At 45.1% G+C, this 27,500-nt stretch overlaps 2 protein-coding genes across 2 annotated transcripts in view; one reads left to right on the top strand and one right to left on the bottom strand.

Moving 5' to 3' along the window:
* Positions 1-7,647: 7,647 nt before the first annotated feature.
* Positions 7,648-15,049, top strand: arxa (aristaless related homeobox a; the record flags this gene model as incomplete). The annotated part of the gene is made up of 6 exons (XM_083667380.1): positions 7,648-7,834; positions 8,352-8,937; positions 11,025-11,070; positions 13,678-14,006; positions 14,525-14,652; positions 14,883-15,049. 6 exons carry the CDS (start codon positions 7,648-7,650, stop codon positions 15,047-15,049), a joined length of 1,443 nt encoding a protein of 480 aa, XP_083523506.1.
* Positions 15,050-19,828: 4,779 nt separating this feature from the next.
* pola1 (polymerase (DNA directed), alpha 1) overlaps positions 19,829-27,500 on the bottom strand; it is a 39,216-nt gene continuing 31,544 nt past the window's right edge. The window contains exons 36-37 of the mRNA XM_083666698.1: positions 25,409-25,505; positions 19,829-21,070 (exon numbers count right to left, since the gene is read on the bottom strand). Of these exons, the coding sequence (XP_083522824.1) occupies positions 20,931-21,070; positions 25,409-25,505 (237 nt within the window). The 3' untranslated portion in view covers positions 19,829-20,930. The remainder of the gene's footprint in view (positions 21,071-25,408; positions 25,506-27,500) is intronic.

Genomic DNA, 27,500 nt, shown 5'->3' on the forward strand with positions numbered 1-27,500 from the left:
AGGAGAGGAGGATGAGAAGGAGAGAGAGAGAGGAGGACAAGGGAGGGGAAACAAGCTGTGTGAGGAATGGAAGAAGGGAGAGGACAGCGAGAGGATAGAAGGAGATGACTGAGAGCAGACTAAATAGAGTGTGGAAAAGCAGGAAGAAGGCAAAGGAGGAGAGGGAAATGGAAGAGGGAAATGGGGGAGGGAGAAGATGTCTTGGTCCGTTCACATGCTGAAGGAACAATAATACTGATGAACCGCCACTCAATGGGCTCAAGGTTGCTGGAGGGTCAGTCCTTCATCACCGGCTGTAGAGGAGATGGAGAGAGAGAGAGAGGTAGAGAGATGGTTCCAGTCGATAGTGGACTTCGGTCTGGCATATTATTAAAATAAGCTGTGTCCTACCAATGAAGCATGTATCATCAGTTGAATGTCTGAATGTCTAAAGAGATACGGTAGGGCATGAAGAAACGTTTGGGGTTCTTGTTCTCACTCTCTCTCTCTCTCTCTCTCTCTCTCTCTCTCTCTGTGTTTGTGTGAGTCTGTTAAATCCCATCCTCCCTTGACCCTGTGACAACACCAACAGGGGCAGAGACAGTGCAGTTATGACTTCCTCTCTGCGGGAGAAGTACTGGATGGAGACAGGGATGTGTGTGTTTGTGTGTGTGGGTGTGTGTCATCAGGGACAGAGGGAGTGCAGTTATGACTCCCTCACTGAGGGGGTGTGTGGGGCCTGGAGATGGGACAGGAATAAATCCAATATAGATTGGAGGGCTGCGCTGCCCCCCGCTGGGGACCCTCAGACCTGTAGCCCCAGATCGAAGCGCTTTTCTCCCACTAAATGGGCCTGACAGGCCGCAGGAGCAGCCCAGCTACCACCCCCACACTGGGGCTGCCGGAGACCTAATGATGGTGCTAGGGATACAAGCACACAATCACCCAGATAGATGTACTCACACATACTTGAACGCACACACACACACACACACACACACACACACACACACACACACAGGCAGGAACAAACACTTTGAGGTCCTGTGTGCCCCAACACACTCTCTCAATCCCTGTCAGACTCTACCATTCCCTCAAGTCTCCCACTTCATGCCTAACTGCAGACACACCCGATGGCATACCAATACACTGCACCCTCCTCCTCTGGCAAACACACAAACACCATTTACACAGAAAGCCCACATACATACATACATACATACATACATACATACACACACACACACACACACACACACACACACACACACACACACACACACACACACACACACACACACACACACACACACACACACACACACACACACACACACGCTGCTCACAATCAACTCCCTGTCCACAGAGAAAACAAAACAGATATGATAACTTTGGAGCACTGTAGCCAATGGAGAGAGAAAGAGAGGGGGAATATAATAAATTGGCATCACACAGCGTTACTGAGCCCATTTCTCGATCCTCCTCCTCCTTTAACCCACAGAGAAACACCACCAGCACCAATGCCATTACTGCTCCCGCCAAAACACCCACCAACCGCCATTTTGTCTCTGGCCAGGGAACTAATTTCATTTGAGATGAAGTGTCTGATGAGTTGCTGGGCAGCAGCCGTGATCAGGATCCAAAGCCAGTCCGACCGAACACCCCCTTAGGAGGACATTGCGGCTCTACACGCCTCATTACCTGCTCACAGGGCGTGCTGTGGTGGACATTTTGTGCCAACTGTGGTGTGTCTGCTACCCAGTTTCTAGAGGGTAATATGTTTCCTGAGGTAACAGAGGTAAATCAATACAAAGATATGTTAGAGAGCCTCATATTGATATTTACATCTCCATTTCCTTATCATACTGACAGCTTGAAGTGCTTGGCTTCCAAGTGATTAAGGGTATGAGATACTAGAAGCACAAGCACTACTACCACTACCGCTAGTGTAGGCTACTACCCTGTGTCTAAACTACTGAATCACATAGGGCTATATCTTACTTTCAACATTTGATAGTCTTGACTTAACCATCATGCATGAATGGCTGATTGATTTATATCCCATTACATTGGGATATAAATGTCATTGACGGCATTATGATTTTTTAGTTGAACTGTTTCCCTCACCATCACCATTACAGTGTACAGGATATGCTACCTGCTTCTGCCTCTGGGTGTCGCTAAAAAAAAAAGAACAATTAAGTAATTTATCGGGCCTTGAACCCGTCAGCGACAAGTGCCTGGCCAGCTTCAACTTCAGCCCCGCGCGCTGTAACCTATGATCACCTCCTCCAGGTGAAAGCGAGTGTAGGCTATGTAGGTGGTTTAATGTCTATCCATATGTGACTGTCGTATTTGGCTTTCATTCCCCTGTGGGGAACGCAGAAGAGAATGCAATCACCATTGCAAAAGAAACAAAACAATATTCCTCCATAAACTAATCACCTCGCCCTAAATTAATCAGCTTGCCGGCATGAGGAATAGCCTAAATAACGTCCCTGCGCATATGACATTGAGATATTCGACCTCCGATTTAGACACATACTTTTTCCTTTTGAAACTGCGTAGGCCTCTGAGCCTAACCATTTCACCACATTTTTCCCGGAGAGTTTCATCATAACCACTGCACGGTTGTGAAGTTATGGAAATATTATCTGATTAGTCTTCAAATCCATTTTTATCATATTATAATGTAATATGTCCTTTCACACCGATTTTTGAAAATGATTTACATAAAACTCAGACAAGGTCAGATAGCAGCGAGGTCCTTAATTTAGCCTAATCAACTTTCATTTGCATCGCGCGATTTGCGGGCATTATTGCCACTAACTGAATAAATGGACTTCTTCAGATTCAAGGGGGGCAGGCCCGTTTTGATAAGCTCGCAAGATAATTATTTTGCATATATTACTTTGATTATCTCATTACTGGGATGATTCTTACGGAATTTTCGGCAGTCGCGGCGCAGTCAAATTAAATGAAGGCTCACAATCAATAAAAGGGCAAATGCGCCCATCAAAACACCGCGTAACTGGCTGTGCGGTCAACCTACGCGCCCCCGCTTCGAGTTCATATATTCTATGTGGCTACAGTATCAGCAGACACGCATGGGGACTTAACGGCAAGTGGCTCGAGCCCTTGATTCATGCTATCAAAGCAGTAATCAACGGAGACAATGGGGCCATGAGATTGCTGCTGCCCGCGTGCGTGACCTATATGCACCTTCGATGAATTTAAGAGCGGAGCGGGCCATTCCACGGCTCGTGTTCCACGAATCGATGCTAAACTCGGCATACTCCGCACATCTCACCTCAGCTCTCCCCTAAGTAAACAGTATTACAGAATTAAATGATGCGCAAAAATCTGTGCGCGCTTTGGATATCTCCCAGTATATAGGGGACCACAAACAGTTGCTACATACCTAACGATCCAAAAGTCTGCTTAGAGTGGTCATTTTCTGTGATATTGAATTCACATACCGCGACATTTGGGTAGCCCACTGTACTTACTTGAAAGTGTGGATTGAAAGGTCCAAAATGTTGTGCTCTATGCATCTGCAACATTTTCATTCTTCCATTCTTTCCCATATTATTATTATCTGCAATAGTTTCAAAATAGTATGGAAGACAAAAGGCCCAAACAGATTTGCAGCACAAGTAGCAGGGGCACCTATTTAAGGAGATAGCCTAACAGCAAGGCAAAGGCAGAAGAATCCTTAAACAGACTGATATGCCTGGGTGTATTTTTACTTAATCATTGAGGAGAATGAAGCTTAATCTTGGGTTGAAATGTTTAAGTCATCAATTATTTCCCTTACATAAAGCCAAATTATCGAGTCAGTTGAGCGAAATTAGAGCTCTTTGTTTTTTATCAGGCCGCATTACTGTTGGAAATTACGGATGATGACTGCGTGCGCGATTGCCTTTGTTGTTCCGATCATCGCTTGTCGTTCTGAACTCGCGCTAACAAAGTCATTAAATTGACTCCCTCGCGCTCACATTATGCGGGCTGTTAATAACCGCTAATTAACTTTGCTTTCGCGCGCGCCTTAAAAGCCCCCCTCCCCCTTCTCTCTCTCTCTCCTTCTCTTTTTCCTGTTCGCCCTCTCAAGCGGAGCAGCATCCAATTATGTCATAGCGAAGGAAGACAAGTCACCGGCACCGATGCCACAGACTGCCAGGAACAACTGGAAATTTCCGTTATCAAATTCTGTCAGGGTAAACCTCGCAAATGTCACTCCTCTGTCACGATTCAATAAATCAATCAATTAGCAAGACAGTCAGTCACCTCTCTCTGTTTCTCTTCCACCCACGCACGTGAGCGTGGGTGTGTGTGCGCTCCACACACACACACACACACACACACACACACACTTTTTACAGAATGATCTTCTTGACCTGATTATGTAGATACTATCTTCTTACCAAAATGTGCTCAATCCTCATACGGTCCATAGACATTTTACATCATGAGTGAAAGCGTCGTAGGCCTAAACGTGATCCACTTGTTGATTAAATAATGCGAATTCATTAATTATCGAATATCAGCTTTAAATACCCTAATGGAATAAGATATGCAATTAAGTTCGGAATATAAACCCTCGCATTTTGTAATCAAGAGCACTTGCTGCCAGTTCAGTACATTTTTTTTAGTACATTTTTTTACTCCGGCTCATAAGTCTGTGATTGTCATTAACGGACCATTTGGCATCTCCAGATCACTCCACATGCAACGAGAGGCCGTTCAGTCCAGGAGATGGCGCCAGCAGAATGGATGGAAATATGGAGATGGGAGTTTCAACCTTGACGCATAGATTTGTGTGGACATTTGTGTGGCTCTAATCAATTAATTGCAGATAGCGGCTTTCCAAGAGAACGCACAAATGTGTTTTGCCTGTGTGGGAAACAAAAAAAGCATGTACAACATGAGATACAGATTATTATGACGATACTCCATTATTTGCATGTTAACATGCAATGTAGCCTAAATACTGTGTGGGCACTGGCAGGACCTGTTGCGATTCTGAATCGGTTGTTGAAGGTATGAGTGAGTAGAATACTGATATAGACTCATACATTAGTATTGGACAATAAACATGTTTCGAAAGTGTTATAAGACACTGCGCAATACAACACCTGCTATAAAGCATAATATGCTACGCAGAACACAATAACATAGAGGCCTAGATCAGGTGCTGTGGAAATAATGAAGTTAGGATGTTGTGAAAATACGGCAGGCTATGGCAACGGGTGATGGAAGGGAGAACGGAAGGAGCAGGAGCCACGGGCACTGCCTCTCCACCCGCACGTGGCGCGCTAAATAGACCTAAAATTGAAAATCTGACAATTGCGCTTATTTCGTCCCTCGCTAATGTATGCACGTAATTAGTGCATTTAAACAAAGCACGGATGTCCTGCTGGCTGAAATGGCGGCTGACATCTCTTTTCCCGGGTTAATAACAGTGCGCGGATAAATGAATCAAATTGTGGCCCCCAAATTACATAGCGACTCTAAATACCCGTCTGTATTACGCGCGTCTGTTTGTGACCACGCAGGAAAAAACACAACATTTTATATTGTTATTACTCTCATTACTCTGTTGATCTGAGTGCAAAAACAGGCTTAGAAATTCCTGACACAATAAACGCGGGGAATTATTTGTAAGTATCAAGGAGCACGGTTACAGCCCTTTGGTTACAGCGCGCAACAAAATCCAAGTTAAGATGACTTGTGCACATACTGCTGCAATTTGCATCAACATCATTGAATCATTTAAAAACCAAATCACAAAATGTCCTGATGAAGTCAATAGGCCTATTCTCTCATAAGAAAACGTTAATTGGCCCTGTTGGCCAATTGTTGGCCCCCACACCTGTTGTGCTCTAACCTATGACCATAGAACGAAATGTATTTTCTTTCAAGAAGATCAATGTCATACTTGAATTTCCACACACAGGAGCACAAACTAGCAAAAGGTTATAAGGCTATAACTTAAAAAGTTTTTACAATTTTCAGAACATATTTTTATTGTTCTTTTTTCATGTGCTGCGGTGGCAGACCAGTAACTGGGTAGGGACATAAAGGGAGAAGAAGAAAGAGTAAATTGCAGCTTGTTGAAGTTTTGGGATTGAATTCTGAAAATGATCCTTTTAACAGTAATGGGCTTGGAGGCGAGGATGGGGTCACGCCATTCGCAGCGGGTTAAATAGACTTTCATTTAAAATTACATTCTCGATCCATCTCCCCCTCTCCGGCGCGGGCCTGCACGGTGTCCCGGCTCCCCGCGCAGCGTCCTCGCGGTGTCTCATCATCGCCACCTTCACTTTTTGAGTCAATCATACGCGCGCGCGGCCATTTGATCGCCTTTACAATTCCCAGGGACCAGGCAATTAGCCCGGTGTGTGTGTGTGTGTGTGTGTGTGTGTGTGTGTGTGTGTGTGTAAAGACAAATAGAAAGTTGAGACATTGTGTATGGATGCGTCTGGAGCATTGTGTGTGTAATCAATAATTAATGTATCCAATTGTGCTGATAATTTAGGATAGTGATAGTTTCATCATATTAACAGATAACCCAAGGGTTCCGTTGACAAGGAGAGCGTAAGTGCCTAAAAATCGTATTATTATGTTTTGTCCTGAGTAGGCTATTGAGGCCAAGAGCCTCTGCAGGATAAACATAGACCTATAGGCTATGCTATAGACTATTATTTGTACTTATATGCATCTACAGTCTATGTTTCTATTTTGATTTGTTATTATTGGAATAAAGAATCTCTAAAACGAAAAGTATAGGTTCAAGACGTTAGAGACGATGTATGCCATGATAGGTTTAGAGACGAGGTTCACAGCAAACTCCGGCCCAGATTTCACCTCGTCAAACGTGTTCCACATCACCTAAGGCATGTTTATTTACCAAAACAGTCCTCTCATAACTCGATAGTGCAACCTATTTATAAGTCTAAAATATGTTATATTTTATTCTGTCACCATTATTTTATTATTATTGTTATTATTAGTAGTAGTAGTATTACAATTCGAATAATAATCATTATTGTTATTATAATGATGTATTTTTAATTGGTTTATTATAATTGTATCATTGTTGTTATTATAATTATTATTATCATTAGGTTATTATTAGCTATTCTTATCCACAGCCTTTTCTTATGCATCATGAGGTTTTCGTACTGTTGCTATACATTTTCTTACCATTGTTCTCAATCCTTTATCATTTTTATCATATTTAAATGTTACTTACAATACACTGTACCTTACGGGGCATGAATTGTTTTAGCCATACTATCCCAGAAAAAAAAAAGTAAAACAAGTAAATAAAACGAAAAGCCTGCTGTAAAGCGAGTTCAGTCCACCTGAGCAGAGCTCCATGTCGAGCTTTTTTCCGTTTCTCCCAAATTAACTTTAATGGCAAAAATATATGAAGCTGCTCTTTTCACTCCACGTGAACCAATCAGGCGCGCGATAATACGCGTGAATGCGAGCGCGCCTAGAGCCGAGCGAGAGCCTGCAAATAGCGTCTGTCGTTAACAACCGTGGAGGGAGAGGAGAGAGGAAGAACAAAGTCAGACCGAGGGAGAGGGAAAATAAAGAGAGGGAGAGAGATAAACACTTTTACGCACTCTCCTGTCAAATAAGAGGTCCTAACAGATCAAAATGAATAGTCACTTTGAAGAAGATATCCATGACCGAGGCGAATGCAAGAGCAAATCGCCCACGCTGCTTTCCTCGTACTGTATAGACAGTATATTGGGCCGCCGGAGTCCCTGCAAAGTGAGGCTGATAGGGACGCAAAGTTTGACAACTCTGCCCGGCAGAAGGGAGCTTGACAAGCCGGCTGAAGGTAAGAAAACCCTCCGCAAAGCCCTCACTAGAAACAAGGCTCTCCAACTCGGTAAAGTGTTGCTTATTACACGTATACATTATGCTTTTGTCTTTTTCGGGCAAGATCTTTATAACATGATCATAAAACCCAAGGTATAAATGACTACAGAATGCCGTAAACATTCAATGAAATGGCTTGGGAACTAATCGTGTTTTTTCTCACTTTTTCGCGTTGAGATCACTCTAAAAGCATAGCCTATCTGCATCTCAGTCAACGCCGATGAGTCATCTCCATGCAACTTTAGACAGAACTCATAATAAATCTGTCTATGACTGATTTTCCTATAGGACAATTTTACTATTCGAGTGCAGGGCTCTTGTGTTATATTGTGTTATCTTGTGTTATCTTGTGGTATCTTGTGGTATCTTGTGCTTATAACTTTGCAACGAAATATGCTCCTTGTTACGCCCAAGTTTACATTTTTCTGTCACCCACACTTCACCCTCACCTCTTCATACCTTTGGCACCCATGCAGGTTCAACTAAAGACCCCCTTTCTCTCGACACGGACATGCACCTGCCACCCAAGCTGCGCCGGCTCTACGGGCCCGGAGGAAAGTACCTTGACCCCGGGCGGGGGGTAGTTCACGACCACGGGGAGAAATTAGACAGGGAGCGGCTCTTGATGGACCAAACATGTGAGAGCCTTAAAATCAGTCAGGCGCCGCAGGTGAGCATCAGCCGCAGCAAGTCATACCGGGAGAACGCTTCCCTGAGCCGGGGAGAGGAAGGCCAGAGCCCCGGGGGAGGGACGGAGGACGGGAGGCTGGGGTTGGTGGAGCTGGGCCCATTGAAGTTCGAGGAGGACGCGGGGAAAGAGGATGACGCGTGCGGGGACACAGCTGGTCTCTCCCCGAAAGACGAAGAAAGGGAGAGCCTCCACGCCGGCGATGGGGACGTGAGGGACGGGGAAGATAGCGTGTGTCTCTCGGCAGGCAGTGACTCCGAGGAAGGAATGCTAAAACGCAAGCAGAGAAGATACAGGACTACGTTCACCAGTTATCAGCTTGAGGAGCTGGAGAGGGCTTTCAATAAGACGCACTACCCTGACGTGTTTACCAGGTAGGCTACAGCGCAAACTCTGGAAACATGGACATAGAATAGCACATAGCCTGTAGGCCTTATAATAATAATAATAATAATAATAATAATAATAATAATAATAATAATAATAATGTTTTATAAAATATGCATGTTATCTTCATAGACGGCTGAATGCATGAAAGAATGTCACAAATGTACATAGGCCTAGCCTATGTTTCTCCATCTAAACTTAAGATAGATAGATAGATAGATAGATAGATAGATAGATAGATAGATAGATAGATAGGCACTTTATTGATGCCCGAGAGGAAATTAAGGCGTTACAGCAGCTCACATCACAAACAACAATAACAACAACAACAACAACAACAAAAAAGTGACAAATATAAAATAAAATAGACATCTGAAACATTATATGCAGTAAGAACAGTCCAGTGTGATTTAACATCCCCCAGACTGACTCTGATTACCCCGATCGAGCCAGCTGGAGGAGGAGTTGTACAGTCTTATTGCGGCAGGCAGAAAAGATAAGGATAAAACACACTGGGAAATTGTGCAGTAATTTCATATAGGCCTAAGACTATCTGAAGCGGATTTTGGGTTGATTACATTCGTCCAAATAGCTTAGAATTAAATATTTGTGTCTTGGGCACTGTGGCCAAGGTTACCAATAGGCCTATACATTTTATTTGTTTTTGGCTTGAGGACCGTACAAAACGTAATTCTTCATGTCGTCTATAATTTCACACTCGAGAGTTGACACTTGTCCGCCAAACCAGTGCCTTACAAAAGAGAGCACAATAGCTCAAAGTGGTAGCACTAAGTTACATCTACCTCACCGTATTGTTACAGGTGATATTGATATTAATCTCATAAGGAAAATTAACTGGTGCAGTTCGTATTTCCGTGTGCGTAATGCCAGTACATTCAGCACAAATTAGGTTTCTGGGCCTTCTCATGCTCAATGGTAAAAGCGCACACACACACACACACACACACACACACACACACACACACACACACACACACACACACACACACACACACACACACACTAGTGTAAGCGGTGACGCAACAGCTCGTCTCTCCCTATAAACTGTTGTATTATTTTCTGAGCAAATAAAGTCTAGGCCTACCTGTATTTTGAATTCTGTGGGCATAGGCATTACTATAACAATTTGTGTCAATATCAGGGAATACACTATTTTTTACACAAAATATACACAAAATTATTTCCAGCATTAATAGCACAATATGATAAGTCTGACAGATTGTTCCCCCATGCATTGTTTTTTTTTCTTTACGCATATAGACAAATGCCTGACTTATTGATTGTTTTTTAATCACATCAAGGAATTAAAGTAACTCATTACGAATTCAGATAGCTGTAGCCTTCCATTTTGTTTCTATAACAATATGTTACAACACATTTGTGCTGATCTGTTATTTTAAACATTGACATATTAATTTTAATGTTACACAACACGCTATGGTAGTAGTATTCAAAAGTATTTCATAACTCTCAGGTACCCCAAATTATAGAATAAAAATATGGCGCAAAAGGGAATTTAAAATGGTCTTAAATATTGCACGAAAATTGTGCTCCAGAATAGACAGGCGGTTTGTTTTATCGTTTTTCTGCAGTAATAACACATCACGACAAAACGGGATAATTCTTCGGATAATAATATTTAACATAGGTTACTTTTGTCAGAAAATATTGATAGGCATATACTTGATCGATGTTTTGTATTGATGTGGTTTATTTCAAAGGCGAAATTGCAATCAATTTGCTTTCAGCAAAATGCTCGATGGCTTTGTAGTACTTTGGATGTCATTATGTTGACCATTATGTTGTTCCAGTGACTCTAAAGAAAAACCCTTGTATAAGAGAGCCATTATGGAAAGAATATCACAATAACCCGGACAATTTCTCTCAAACCATTGCCAGGAAAATATAAAGGCCGTCTTATCGTGGGTTGTATATGTTTGAAAAATTCTATGGTGGGCTTTTGTTAACGATGGAGGATAGAAAACAAGTCAGTATAAGCTCCCGGTCATAAACGGTAGATTGTAACTTATTTCCCTACCTCTTTTTTTTCCAGAGAAGAGCTGGCGATGCGGCTGGACCTTACCGAGGCACGCGTGCAAGTAAGTGGCCTTGTATAACGTCTTAATGTTGAAATGATGCTGTCTGTTGCTTTCAATAAAGGCTTAAGCAAATGGTTATGAAATATTGCACAAAATAAAAACGAACAGAGGACAGGCCTAATTAGGCTAAATGATTGTTTTATTTCGGCTGTTCAATTTATTATAGGGCTAGCAATTCAATTAAACATTTTGGGCTATCAAAATCGTAATGTCGAATGAATTGAAGGGGCATATGTGATCATTACATTTAAATTGATATACCTGATTATTAAACGTCCTTTATATTTATGTTTAAAAAGTGTAGCATATTGCAGTAGGTGATATCTGGCCTTAGTGGCCTATCACACACAAAGGCCTACACAATCTGAAATGTGTTGCAGCAGAAAATAAGAGGGAAGGCAATTTGAGAGTTGAGTGATTTATCACTCTAAAATGTGTTAAATGACCCCAATAGCTGCGTAGGGAAGGTCCTTCCTGTTATTGAAAGTTATTACATGCGAAGGGGGACATTTTAGTGGTAATTAAGCGAACGCAGATGATTCATAAAAGCTCACTTAGCGCGAGAGCAAACACGGGCTATTTCAGGGAGAAAATGGTGTTTGAATTCCCATCTCATGGGAGAGAGGAGGGAGCGAGAGAGGGAGAGAGAGCGAGAGAGAGGAGGGGGGTGGCGGGATAATGCTATTTGATTTCCCATTATGTGATTGCAATAGACCTGCATTGATCCGATGCCTTGCACTTGGAGCGAATGAGAGACCATTAAAGGTGTTTGCGCCCCCTCCTCTCCCCCCTCCTTTACCCCATTGAGAGCATGGCTTGCATGTCGAAGCCCGGAGCTCATAACCAAAGAGACAGTTCAAACACGGTGGAAGCTCCGGGGTTATGGCCGATGTAAAACAACAGATGTCTCTTTGGGGGCCGTAGGTGAACAAATCACTTAACGGGCGCCATCAGGAGGTGATAAAAACTCATAAATTCCCGAGGGGCCATGTAATGCTAAACAGCTTTGGGAATTGTGTGTGTGTGTGTGTGTGTGTGTGTGTGTGTGTGTGTGTGTGTGTGTGTGTGTGTGTGTGCGCGCGTGCGCTATCGCTCAAGCTCCCCCATTCGTTTAGTTTCCTTACTGTTGACATTTTTCTCCATGGTCAGAGGCCGTGTTTCAGCAGCGCAAACTGAGCGTGGAGGCGTGGGAAAGTTAAATACCCTCTCGGAGTCACTTGTTCTACATTTCGAAGAATTTAATTTAAAGCGCATTAATTGTTATTGGACTCTGTTCAGCGGTTATTTTCTCAGTCTTTTGTTAACACGGTTCTTAATTATCGCGCCCCACCCCAATCTTAGTCTGCAGGGACCGGATTTTAATTAGCAAACTTAGACTAACGGACCATGAGGGTTGAGGTTTAGTCCGCATGTAATTACCGTCGCTTTCCGCCTATGTGTCACCTCCTGAACCGGAGCGACGGGATGTTACGTTCACGGAACTTGCGCTCGAGCAGGCTCATTGGCAGAACGTTTACCGCCATCCATTCTTACATGACATATGAGTCGGAAATGGCTCTATTGATATAATGGATAACCAGACAAAACCTATCTTTGACAAATGTGTTAGGAATTTTCTCTATGTCTTGTAAACAGTAGGCCTGTAACAGGTGTTGTAGATCAGCTGTCAAACAGATTGCTGTGGGGTTGTAGTAGCCTAGTGGGAAAAAAAGTCAAGGTTAAACACAGAACATTTAGAGAGGAACTAATGGTCTTTTAAATAAAGAGAAAACTAATTATTTCAACCTCTCAACCTCTCAACTCCCCTCCCCTCGGAATCTCTCATCTCTTATCAGTTATCAGTTGGTGTTTTTATGTTTCTCAGTCTAACCTGGGACCTGTCTCTAACCTGGGACCTGTGTCTAACCTGTCTCTAACCTGGGACCTGTCTCTAACCTGGGACCTGTGTCTAACCTGTCTCTAACCTGGGACCTGTGTCTAACCTGTCTCTAACCTGGGACCTGTCTCTAACCTGTCTCTAACCTGGGACCTGTCTCTAACCTGTCTCTAACCTGGGACCTGTCTCTAACCTGGGACCTGTCTCTAACCTGGGACCTGTCTCTAACCTGTCTCTAACCTGGGACCTGTCTCTAACCTGGGACCTGTGTCTAACCTGTCTCTAACCTGGGACCTGTCTCTAACCTGGGACCTGTCTCTAACCTGTCTCTAACCTGGGACCTGTGTCTAACCTGTGTCTAACCTGGGACCTGTCTCTAACCTGGGACCTGTGTCTAACCTGTCTCTAACCTGGGACCTGTCTCTAACCTGTCTCTAACCTGGGACCTGTCTCTAACCTGGGACCTGTCTCTAACCTGTCTCTAACCTGGGACCCGTCTCTAACCTGGGACCTGTCTCTAACCTGGGACCTGTCTCTAACCTGTGACCTGTCTCTAACCTGGGACCTGTCTCTAACCTGGGACCTGTCTCTAACCTGGGACCTGTCTCTATCCTGTTTCTAACCTGTGATCTCACTAACCTGGGACCTGTCTCTAACCTGTCTCTAACCTGGGACCTGTCTCTAACCTGGGACCTATCTCTAACCTGTGACCCGTCTCTCCTGTTCCTCAGGTGTGGTTCCAGAACCGTCGGGCCAAATGGCGGAAACGTGAAAAAGCCGGCGTCCCGACCCACCATTCAGGCCTCCCGTTCCCCGGCCCCCTGGGCGCTGCCCACCCACTCAGCCACTACCTGGAGGGGGGTCCCTTCCCCCCACACCCCCACCCCGCCCTCGAGTCCGCCTGGAGTGCTGCTGCCGCTGCCGCTGCCGCCTTCCCCGGCCTGGCCCCTCCCCACAATGGCTCGGCACCGCACCTAGCCACGCCCCTAGGCCTGGGCACCTTCCTGGGCACAGCAGCCATGTTCCGCCACCCGGCCTTCATGGGACACACCTTCGGCAGGTGAGCACCTAGGTACCTCAACTCACACACACCTTTCACACACACATCAACTCTGTGTTGGACTCACCTGACCATCCTCACCCACCTGTGTACGTTTATACATGCCTGTGTGTGTGTGTGTGTGTGTGTGTGTGTGTGTGTGTGTGTGTGTGTTACGTCCTCACTTTGCCTGGCAGTGTCTAGTCATTAGCCCACAGTGTGATGCTGAAACACAAGCTGTGAGGGGAGGTGTCAATGTGGACTAACTCCATACCTCCCATTCCAATGGGAACACATGACTTCCCCTCCTTGGATTATTTTCCTTCATGTGTACTGATGTGAAATAACTGAACTGTGAATTTACTGGGAATCAGACTGTATGTGAGAGTGTGTGCTTACTGTGTATACAAATAGTTTAGTCATATTGATTAACTCCTTCTTCCCTCTGTTCCTCTTTCCCCCTCTCTCTTCCTATTCCCACCCTCTATCCTTCTCTCTCTCCCTTCCTGTCTTTCCCTCTTTCCTTCTCTCTCTCTCAGGCTCTTCTCCAGTATGGGTCCTCTGACCAGCGCTTCCACAGCGGCCGCCCTCCTCCGCCAGTCCGCCCCGCCTGTGGAGAGCCCCTCCCACCCTCCCCCAGTCATGTCCGACCCCTCCTCCTCCTCCTCTTCCCCATCTTCTTCAGCTGCAGCCGACCGCAGGGCCTCCAGCATTGCGGCGCTACGCCTCAAGGCCAAGGAGCACTCGGCCCAGCTCACCCAGCTCAACATCCTGCCCAACGGAGCTCCAGGGAAGGAGGTGTGCTGAACAGCCGCTAACCCCAACCGTCCTCCTCTCTTCTGGGCTTCAGTCCTCTCCTACTACCCCCCCCCCCCCCCCCCCCCCACCCTCCCCCAGTCATGTCCGACCCCTCCTCCTCCTCCTCTTCCCCATCTTCTTCAGCTGCAGCCGACCGCAGGGCCTCCAGCATTGCGGCGCTACGCCTCAAGGCCAAGGAGCACTCGGCCCAGCTCACCCAGCTCAACATCCTGCCCAACGGAGCTCCAGGGAAGGAGGTGTGCTGAACAGCCGCTAACCCCAACCGTCCTCCTCTCTTCTGGGCTTCAGTCCTCTCCTACTACCCCCCCCCCCCCCCCCCCCCCCCCCACAAGCCCTCATACCTCTGGAGCAGTATGCCCATCCTGATCTTCATGGGGCTGAAATCCCTATCCCCTCCACGGCGTCCCCCCCCCCCCCCCCAACAAAAAGCACGACCAAATTCAAAGAGCACTGGCAAACTAGAGCGCTGTGTGTGTGTGTGTGTGTGTGTGTGTGTGTGTGTGTGTGTGAGAGAGAGAGAGAGAGAGAGCTGGATTCATCATGACTACTTACAGACCGACACCATCATTGTCACAGAGTTTCCCAAATGGACTTAACCGCTGGCTGTGGTCCCTTCCATCCCAAATCACCCTGACATATACACACACACACACACACCACACACACACACACACACACACACACACACACACACACACACACACACACACACACACACACAGATAGTTTGATTACAACCACCACAAGGTCCACTTCTTGTTTGCTGTGGTTTCCTGTTGCGCCATGACGGAGGGTGGAGCCACAGACTCAGGGGGTCAACAACACCTCACACACACACTCAGCTGGGAGAGAGAAGAACTACAACCAGAACTACAAATCAGAATGGACTCTGTGGCACTTGTCTGGACTACATGAGTTCAAAATGGTGCCATTCGATACAGAATCACTACAGTCTGGGCCACTGTCAGTGTCAATAGCAGAGCTGGAGGAGGTCTCCAAGCCAAAGGAAACTGTCCATAGACCTTCCACAGCCTAACTCTGCACTGGAGCCTCTGGTCTAATCTAACCTGCATCTCACCTGCTCTTCAGTCAGCATCAGTTGGTCAACATTGATTTGAATTTCACTTCAGCCTGGTTAAAAAAAAAAAAAAAGCCTTTTGATTATCATTCAATCATTTCTTTTTTAGCTGACTGAATTTGACTAAAGGACAAACAACATGAGGTTTAGATTATATCAGTGTCTCTTACGGCTGAACTGTGCAAGAATAAAACTGTAAATATTATTGTAAAAAAGAAAAACAAACAAACAAAAAAACTGATAATTTTCAAAACAGAGCCCTGTATATTTGAGAAGAGACCATGTTTTGAGAAGTTGCACTTGGTGTAGTGTTGTATGAAAGTTGCCCTGTGTAGAATGTCCCCTGTGCTCATGAAATATTAGGTTTTTAGATGATTATTTATGTCAAACCTGTTTCCCAATGGATCGATTGCAGGGCAGGAGTTTTTCTTATGTTAAGTGATTGTAGGCTACCTTTCCTGGTTTAGTGCTGCATAATTGAATAAATGAAATTGGTGGAATGATTTATCCTTTTGATTATTATTTCCAACCCTTATAGAACTGACATAGGTTTAAACCAGGATATTAAAAAAAATGTGAAACAGAACTATAGAACTATTAATAAAATTCCTATGACGAATTGATGTTTTCTGTCTTAAGTAAAACTGTTAATAACATTATCATACATTCTCAAATTAAAATAATAAAGAAAAAGTGTTATTATACTTTCTTTCTCTGCAAATGAATACTACAATTGTAAAGAGAGATAAAGGTGATATTTGACAATTAGGCCCAGGCCCACATTTTGAATATAATATTTTAGAATACATTATTTATAGATCTTTGAGGGAAATATAGGCTAATCTCTGGTCTCTGTAAATAGGCTTTTTTTTAAATGAAAATAATAATACATAATTGAATTACCCTTTAGCTTAAAATCATTAAATATCCTAAATGAATGCCAATAAAACGAATGAATAGCCTAGAAATATGTGGGGGAGGGGCTCACATGGAGAGGTATTTGGCGTTCGGTATGCCACCTTAGATAAATGAAAGAGAAAATGATTTAATGCGGTAATGAAAAATAATTCTGTGCCGCTGTGTGCCTCTGGTCTCTTCAGTCCAGTTGACAAAATACAGACCCATATATTCATGAGGTAAATCCCCACATGTGAACGCGCGATAAAGGCGAGGGTTTTCAATTAGAGCGCCCACTTTATCTGGGGCTCTTCACAAAACGCGCTTTAAAACTTTTAAAGGCGCTAAATTAGTCTTAACATCTGTAATGCCATGTCGATGGAAGCGAGTCTCTTTGTCATTAATGAAGTAACAAACCACTTTATCAGAAAGTCTTTCTCTCGAGTTCCCCCACCTTTTATCCCACCTCCCCGACTTAATTCCCGAAATCCCCTCCTCTGAATCTCAGGCGCGAAGCGGACCTATTAGAGCGATCAATGCTCGCCTTTCAGGGAAGTCATTTCTCGCCCGTTTGACCCGTCCATGGTGCCGGAGCAAATCGCGTGAAATTACCTCTCGGATTAATTTAGTCTCTTTTATTGGCCGCTCCGGTGAAAAACCTTTCACTCGCCTTGTTTTATACCTGCTAATCCGCCTCATTCTGACGCTGCAAACAAGCGGGATAGGATCAGACAAGGGATAGATTTCGAGAAAGAGAGTGTGTGTATGTGTGTGAGAGAGAGAGAGGTGGAGGAGAGACAGAGAGAGAGAGAGAGGGGGTTGTCTGAACTTTCTCCAGATAGGTTGGTTCTAACTCGATAGTTAATATTCCCATAAATGCTGCGCGCTAAGGCCCCCCCTCGTCTCCAGCCCGCATTTAGCTCTGCTCTTACATGCCACGCATGACAAAATCACTCACTCTGCTCTGAGGAGAATTAATAAAAAAAATAGTAAAAAAAAATAAAGAAACCAATTTTCTCTTGTGCGCCCAAAACCTCCCATCGACATGAACGCTGAGAAGGTTTTTTAAATTCTCATTCTATAGAAAAGACCACTAGAGCGTGTTTTCTGTATGCCTATAGGATTTTTTTATGAGATTGTCCGGGGGGCTTTAATCTTATTGTGAACATTACTAATGAATGGCAAACCAATTTGCCCCTAATATCTGGGGAATGCCAGGCGCGATCCGGGAGGCAGAGGACCCGCTGCGTGCGGGGCTTAAACTTTCTTTCCAGCGCTAAAAAGGCGAGAATTGAAATGAGTGTCGCGGATGCGCCCGCTCTATGGCTCTGGGTGAACGCACAACACACGATGGAGAATATTGTGGACATTCTTTCACTCAACGCATGGCCATATGTCGCATTCCAATAGCTATAGGCCCAATGCACGAATCGGATGATGAATCCTGTCACTATGAAAATCGACTGAATGTGTTCAAATTAAATTGTGATAGGCTAGGCCTCTATAGGACCGTTTCTTTTAAAGAAAAGCTGTAGGCGTATTGCATAGAGCCAATGTGTATTGAGGACAATGTTCTCACAATGGCTGGCTAATGCGGTTGTCTAAGAAGAAAGTGGTTCCAATTTTCATCATTGCCATCCCTGCCTTGCTCCATGTGTGAGACTGATTTGACCACTGATTTCCGATTCTCCGGGCCCTCGTCTCTCCCACCATGTCCCTGCGACAGAATAGACCCAATCACTCTGCGCCTCAGCCGGCTCGCTCCTCTCTCCAGTCCCCGGGAGAGAGGCTCTAAAAGGCGCTTTGATGAAGAGCGTCGCCTCCTCCGGAGGAGCAGATGAGAGGATCGCGCAGTGAAAGGCCTGAATAGCGGGCCTTTGGCACTATGAACTCTTTTGGTTCGCCCCTTAATTCCCCCGTCTCTTTCGCTCTCATCCAATTAGCTCAGTGTATTAAGCGGTTTATCGTCTCATAGCCGCCCATTCAGCCCGAACAAGAGGGACACTTTGCAATAGGACCAGCTCTCCTTTTGACACCCTCTCTTGTACTTACATGTTCCACCGCGCTATGAATAATAGGGACAGAATGGACCACTAATTCCCTCATCAAAGAATACCTTGTCCGTCGCTTTGCTCAACACCGCTATTCTGGTCAAAAAGACAGGCAATAAAGCTTAACATAACAAAAAAAACGACTCGTTCGCTCTTATTAGCTTAGCGAGGTCGAATTAATGCGCAGCCTAGTTCGTCCGGGTTTATTGAGGTAAAAAGCCCACGCACACTCGCTGAGACGCGCACTCAGGAAACACGCACGGAGACTGTTGTGAATTAAGCTACTGATGACCTAATCTTATAAAAGTGGAATTTAAAAAAGGTATAGCGGAGAATTGCCAACACGTGATTTACACCTTTGAAGTTGATTTGATTTTATAAATATATAAAGCTATACCTACTGCGCGTACACACACACACACACACACACACACACACACACAGTAGGCTCAATTTAAGGGTGCGGATACGTGGTTTAAGTGTTCAGCCCACTTAAGGTCGGTTCTTCTACTCGTTGGCATGTAAAGTGATTTCTGAAGCGCAGCATTTATGGAAATAGGACTGGCGATGATGAGACGAAGTACAAATGATCACCCGCCTGTCATTATAGACACAGAACTAGTGAATTCTGCAAAACACACCATATAATCCCTAATAGACTAATATAAAGACCCCTAACAACACACACACATACATACACACAAATAAAATGTTACTGAAGTTTCTGTATCAATATTTATTATTATCAAAACACATTCCAAAAGCAGAGTAAGAATAATTACATAACATACAATAACAGTCAGAAAGAAAAAAAAAACAGATTAAAAAACACCATCTCCACACACAAAAGGGCAAACAAAACATTCAAATCACTTAAACAGAGGTTAGGAAACAAATCAGCTGTTAGATAAGGAGACAAAAGAACAAATGAACAGAGCTCATGTCCTTCCCCCCCCCCCCCCCCATCTTTCTCCCCCATCCTCCTCTTTCTCTCCCTGTCCATCTCTCAGCACGCACGCACCATGAACAGGAGTCATTCAAACAAGTGTCCAGTCGTTGCAGGAGTTCAGTGGACTCACTGGCCATCACATATCTGGACAAATAGCCTCCTCAGCTACCTCCCTCACCCTAACGCCCTATGGCCTGATATTTAGCTCTGATTGTTACACCCCCCCTCCCCACCACACCCCCCTTCCCCAACAGGGATGAAGGGGTCATGGTACGTGTGATTGACGTGTGATTGATTAGTGTGTGTGGGTGGGTGGGAGGGGGGGGGGGCAGTAGAGAGGCTCTTTAGCCCAATTTACCAGCCAATCATGATGGCTTTATGATAGCTGGACGTGCTATACACTGCACCTGATATGAGAGCAGGTGGCAGAGTTAATGCCCACAATCGCACAGACACAGACACTGACACACACCCCTAAAGCACCGTACAGAGGCTCTGATGTCCAACTCTGCCCTCCTCCAAAGTAATCAGTATCTGAGATGGCATCAGAGAAAAAAAAAAATCAAACAACTACATTACCCAGAGAATAAGGTCAACCTTGTCAGACATACACACTCATACAAACATCAGTCATTGTGTGAATTTGAGACATCTGACATAGGAGATACACAGTCGCTCATATGGGAACCCGGGTCAGATCAGATCCAGAACTTGCTAGTCAACCATAAGGTGGGCATTCAGTGTCTGACTCCTGTGCTGGTAGGATGCTCCAGCTATCAGTCAGAGCGTCCAACTAGGTGTTTGTGGCTTTTAACAGTAGCTATCATTGGACACTATTTGAATGAACATTCCATTCTGTTACAGGCCAGCGCTGGTGGATCATTTAAAAATGATTAACGTGGCGTCATAGCTGCAATATTTAAACAGAATATCATTAGCTATTCAACATAATTATTTTAAGTGGTAGTTTAGACCCAAAACAGAAACGTTGGACTACGTTGGAAACGTTGGCCGCGGACTACCGCTTCAAACTGTTAGCGAACGTTAGCAAACATTCGCTGACAATTGTTGAACGCACCTCAGGTGTTAAGACGCCCCCCCCCAACTGACCAATGAGGAGCATGAGGGCAGGGAAGGGGGTGGGGTGGGGTTTACTTGAGGGAGGTGAAGGCCTGGAAGAGTTTGGCCAGGTTGACCTCAGAGTAACCGCTGGCGGCCAGGGTACGGTTGGACACCTCCTTTAGCCTCTTGTACACCTCCCTCTCAGCCTTCCATCCAGTCTTAAACCTCCCTAGAGAGAGAGAGAGAGAGAGAGAGAGGGAGAGAGAGAGAGAGAGAAAGAAAGAGTCAGTTTTAGACATCCAATGCATGTTCAGAAGAACAACTTTACTTATTCCATACACCCAAACAAGTTTGCAACAAGTATTGAATGTCTGCCTGTTCATCTCTGAGTGACCCCTATAGTCCCTTCCATCTTTCAAATCTTCTCAAAGACCTCCACTAGTGTGTATAAGGCTGGGGAGGGGGGAGGGGGGGGGCAGTAGGGATCAGTTTGAGGTTTTAGGTGATTGAGGCTGAGATAGAAACGAGAGGGGAAGGGAGAGGAAAAGGGAGAGCAGGAGAGATTCCCTCCATCTCGCAGGAATAAAAGCTTTGAGGTTTATTTCACTCTTTACCGGCCGCTTCACAGATCTATAGCCGTAATACTATCACTTGGGGGACAGATCGTAAACTTGGGGCCTTGGGGTCGATACCGACACACAAACAGTTGGGCCACGCGATCGATGGTGTAACACACGGACCATGGGAGTCGATATTGCCTCTCTCTTATCCCCTCAGGAGGGCCCTTAGGGCAGAGGAGCCCTGGTCTGCTCCCATTTGGATCCAACCCCATGTAATTTGCATCTGTGTGTGTGTGTGTGTGTGTGTGTGTGTGTTCTTCACTACCCGTCACTATCATGTTTTATCAATCCCTCCATCTGCTACCACTCTCCTCTTTCCAGGTTCTATCAATCCCTCTGTCTGTGTGTGTGTGTGTGTGTGTGTGTGTGTCTCTCTTTCTCTGCAGTCTTCCTTCCTGTCTGGTGCATTAGTGGCTGTTGTATAAATACAGTGGGACTGACTGGCCAGAGGGAACAAAGGTTAAATACACAGTGAGAGAGGGGAAGGTAACACACACAAAGATAGGAACCCACAAGAAATACACAAGAGTAGCAGCATACGCTAAAGCAAACACACGCTCACTATTGTGGCTATCAAGTCCACACACACACACACACACACACTACCAGATAATCCTTACCTCAGCAAAGACAGGGAGAAAGGAAGAGACAGAGGGAGAGAGACAGAGTGAGGGAGGGAGAGAGAGAGAGAGAGAGGACACACACACACACACAGAGGGAGAGAGCAGAATAGTACAAGCAAGAGATGGAGGGGGGGGGGGGGGGAGAGAGAAAGAAGATGATGCATGATCAAGCGAAAGCAATCATGTCATCATTTCTGAAAGGCTGGAGAAAATAATTCTTTTTTTCTCTCTTCCTCCTCCTTTTCTTCACCCTCCCCCCTCCCCAATCACTGTGTGTGGAATGGATAAAAGAATGATTTAAGAGTCAGGGAGAGAAGGAGAGGGAGAGAAAAGCTGGAGTACTAGCAGTCAGTTGGTGCTCAGTAGGGGTTGCAGACAGTTCAAATAAATAGCCTCCCTTAAAAAGAGAGAGAGGGGGGGGGGCAACAAAGAAGGTAAAAGGGAGTAGAGAGAGGAGAGGAAGAGGCCACAATGCAAAAAGAAGACAAGAAGGACAGAAGACAGAGAGCAAGCAGAAAAACAAGGGAGGAAAGAGTGAGAGAAGAGAAAGACAGAAGATACGAGAGTGAGAGAGGATGGGAGAAGAAAGCAACGCACACACACTCCTGTCATGGCAAGTGTGTGCTCTGACTAGGTGTGTAACCCCCCCCCCCCCACCTTCAGAGCAAGTGTATCGGGGCTCTGTGCACTCTAACTAGGTGTAAATACAATAACAAGCCTATAATTAAGTGAGCATGATGAAGTTAATGGAGACCGGCCATTCTGTCCTCTGCACCCATGAATAATCTATTAGGCGCTAGCAGGGCAGCTGGAATAGCAGTTAATTTAATCACCACTCGGAGCACAGGGAAACTTCTTTGTGCGAGTGTAATTGCACAGAATGAATAATTGATTTGACAATCGCACCCGCAGATTTTCCACCCCGCTCTGGGGCTGGCTGGCTGGCTGGCTGGCGGGTGGGAAGGGAGGGAGGGGAAGGAGGAGAGCGGAGAGAAAAGAGAGAGAGAGAGAGAGAGAAAGAAAGAGAGAGAGAGAGAGAAGGTAGGAGGTGGTGGGAAAAAGAGAGGAGATAGGGTGGGTGGGATGGAGAGAAGGGAACGATGGAAGGAGAGGGAAGGAGAGAGAGAGAGAGAGAGAGAGAGAGAGAGGGAGGGAGGGAGGGAGGGAAGGAGTGGGAGGAAAGAAGCGAGTGAGAGACAAACACGAGGTGGAGGAGAGGTGGCAGAGGAGCGGTGTGGGTAAATGGAGCATTAGAGGAGCACAGCTAAAGCACTATTTTATTTTATCAATGCGGCAAAATTACATTATTGCTCACACACGCAATCATACTACCCACACTTAAGACTGAGGCGGAGGGAGGGAGGGAGGGAGGGAGGGAGGGAGGGAGGGAGAGAAGAAAGGTAACAGATAGATTGAGAGGGGGAAGGAGGGATGGAGGGAGAGGAAGCTGACGTATGAAATGGGTTTGAAGTCATTGATACGGGATGTCTAATTCTTTGCCAAGAAAGAGAGTGTGTTTTATTATGGGGGGACCACTCCTGGCAGCAGTGTGTGTAAGTTTGTGTGTGTGTGTTTCTATTCTATTAGAGATCTCCTGCCGTGGATGAAATTACCTCCATGTTTAACTCAGTCGCAGCAATCAGGGACAATAACGCAGTGTAGATGCAGATCAGACACACACACACACACACACACACACACACACGACTGCAGTGTACAGGTGTGTGTTGGTGTATGTCAGTGTCTCCTCTCGTGTTGTCAGGTCGTGTATAGAGACGGTTCCTGCAGTGAAGCGACTGTCACCAGGCAAGGTCTGCTTTCCCATAAGGTTATAATAGTATGTACAGGCCATGGAAGCTGGAGTACTCAACAGACGCGCTGACACACACACACACACACACACACACACACACGAGTGTATAGGATGTCTCCGCCTGGTAATCTTAGCAGTGTGACCCCTGGGTGTGTAATACAGTAATATGGGGTATTACTGCCCCGGGACCAGAGGATAACACCTTAAACCTATACTTTACAGCAGCTGTAAGAGTGTGTGTTGTACACTGTAGTTCTGTGTGTGTGTGTGTGATGTCCCAGTCGGCGAATATGGTCACATATAGTTTTCCCAGTCTGAGCAAAGACAGTGTGTGTGTGTGTGTGTGTGTGTGTGTGTGTGTGTGTGTGTGTGTGTGTGTGTGACTGTATATGGGCCATCCACTTGCATAGGCCTAGTTCTTGTTTTTAGACATGGGCTCTTTGGTGCAGAAAAGATGATGACATTCGCACACACGCACGCACAAGAGCAAACGGAAAAAGGGAACAGAGAACAGAAAGGGAGGGAAAAGGGAGAAAGTTGTCAAAGACGGATTGGCGTTGATTTCTCGCACCACAAAGAAAGAAAGGAACGGAGAAAAAAAAAGAGAGAAAAAGGAGGCTATAATCATGTTAGCCCCCCCTCCCCATTCCCTCTCCCTCTCCCTCTCCCTCCGTCTCCTGAGTGGTCATCTATTGATTACACATTCTATTTACTTCTGCTGTCTCGCTCTTTCATTCCCTCGCTCCAGCCCTCGCTGACACACACACACACACGCTGACACACACACACGCTGACACACCACACACACACACATATATAAATATCTAATCAAATAAATCAATCCGTCCGCCGCCTGGCCCTTTCTAATCAAGTGACATCAATCAGAGAGGACTGTGGGCCTTGGTGGCGGGAGCCCTACTGAGCATGCTCAGAAAGGCGGCGGTGGCGGTGTCTATTTGGGTCCGAAGGGGGGGGAAACATACGCTCCATGTCCCATTAGAAGAGAAGGGCTATCCTTTCGTCTGTGCGCCCATTACTCCCCCTATCATTTCCACAAATCTGAAACCTGTTTTCAATCAACACAGCCAAACGAGTGGCTGTCGAAGAGAGGGAGAGAGAAAGGGAGAGAGAAGGAGAGGGAAGGAGAGAGAGAGAGAGATGGAGGGCTCTTTCCCTCTTTCTCTCAGTGATTGGGGCGATTGGAGCGTTTTGCATTCTGTGTGTGTGTGTGATTGAATCCGTCTCCTAAATTAGGGCTGTCGACTCGAGGAGCTGTACGTCCTTAACCCAGCTCCCCCCCCCCATACCCCACGCCCACCCTCCATCGCCTGGGTGTGTGTGTGTGCATGCGTGTCTGCGCATGTGTGTTTTTTTACAGAGTGATGGTTACTACTATAAACTGTGTGTGTGTGTGTGTGTCTTAACACAAATGTGTGTTATGTTTATATGGGTGGGTGGCAATTCTAACATTGATTGCTAATGTTAATGTATGAGTGTGTGTGTAGTCTTACCTTTGTCTTCGGACGGCAGTACTTTGGCGACGGCGTGCTCCCAGTCAAAGATGAACCTGTAGTAACAGAGCTGGGTATACAGAGCCTTCTCCGAGTACTGCAAAGAGATAACACACACACACACAATTATTATTATAACTACTACTATACTGTTACAACACACACATATCACTGTAACACCCCCCTCCATCACCCAGACGTTCTTTAGTAGTACTGATACCACAGTAGTACAGATACCACACTAGTACTGAATGTGCTAAAATGTAGCAGTTTCCCCATGTATGTAGTGGACAACTGCCATGTTAAAAGGTCATAGACCAAAACGTTGACAGACACATTCATTGCACGTTTGCCCTATTACTGTAAATGATTGCTGCTACTTGCACTGTATTCCTATGGTTATTATTACAACCATTACTGCCATGACTATATTATATTGTATTACTGATTGTTGATTGTGGTCGACTGTTGTTGAGCGAGGAGCAAGATCCCAAAGCATTTCACTGTCAATTACGGCTGAATGCGATGAACGTGACAAATAACATTTGATTTGATTTGTATTCTCTGCACCACGAATAGACAGCATGGTGGTGTGCGTGTTTTTAGCATTTTGTGTGTGTGTGTGTGTGTATATATATATATATATATATATATATATATACACACACACACACACACACACACACACACACATATACATACATATACACACACACACACTCACCAGCCACTTTATTAGGTACACCTTGCTAGTACCGGGTTGGACCCCCTTTTGCCTTCAGAACTGCCTTAATTCTTTGTGGCATAGATTCAACAAGGTGCTGGAAACATTCCTCAGAGATTTTGGTCCATATTGACATGATAGCATCACGCAGTTGTTGCAGATTTGTCGGCTGCACATCCATGACGCAAATCTCCCGTTCCACCACATCCCAGAGGTGCTCTATTGGATTGATATCTGGTGTCTGTGGAGGCCCTTGGAGTATAGTGAACTCATTGTCATGTTCAAGAAACCAGTTTGAGATGATGTGAGCTTTGTGACATGGCGCGTTATCCTGCTGGAAGTAGCCATGGGTACACTGTGGTCATAAAGGGATGGACATGGTCAGCAACAATACTCAGGTAGGCTGTGGCGTTTAAACGATGCTCAATTGGTACTAAGGGGCCCAACGTGTGCCAAGAAAATATCCCCCACACCATTACACCACCACCACCAGCCTAAACCGTTGATACAAGGCAGGATGGATCCATGCTTTCATGTTGTTTACGCCAAATTCTGACCCTACCAACTGAATGTCGCAGCAGAAATCGAGACTCATCAGACCAGGCGTTTTTCCAATCTTCTATTGTCTAATTTTGGTGAGCCTGTGCGAATTGTAGCCTCAGTTTCCTGTTCTTAGCTGACAGGAGTGGCACCCGGTGTGGTCTTCTGCTGCTGTAGCCCATCTGCTTCAAGGTTCGACGTGTTGTGCGTTCAGAGATGGTCTTCTGCATACCTTGGTTGTAACGAGTGGTTATTTGAGTTACTGTTGCCTTTCTATCATCTCGAACCGGTCTGGCCATTCTCCTCTGACCTCTGGCATCAACAAGGCATTTTCGCCCAGAGAACTGCCGCTCACTGGATATTTTCTCTTTTTCGGACCATTCTCTGTAAACCCTAGAGATGGTTGTGCGTGAAAATCCCAGTAGATCAGCAGTTTTTGAAATCCTCAGACCAGCCCGTCTGGCACCAACAACCATGCCACGTTCAAAGTCACTTAAATCACCTTTCTTCCCCATTCTGATGCTCGGTTTGAACTTCAGCATGTCATCTTGACCATGTCTAAATGCATTGAGTTGCTGCCATGTGATTGGCTGATTAGATATTTGCGTTACCGAGCAGTTGAACAGGTGTACCTAATAAAGTGGTGAGTGTAAATACAGTATATATATATATATATATATATATATATATATATATATATATATATATATATATATATATATATATATATATATATATAACCTCAAACTGATAGTATTTTCAACCAAAAATCTATGGAAGTCAATGTACAGAAAGTACGAAGTAACTTGTTTAAAATGCCATCCCCCA

The sequence above is a fragment of the Argentina silus genome (assembly GCF_951799395.1).
Source record: "Argentina silus genome assembly, chromosome: 1".
Classification (NCBI taxonomy): domain Eukaryota; kingdom Metazoa; phylum Chordata; class Actinopteri; order Argentiniformes; family Argentinidae; genus Argentina; species Argentina silus.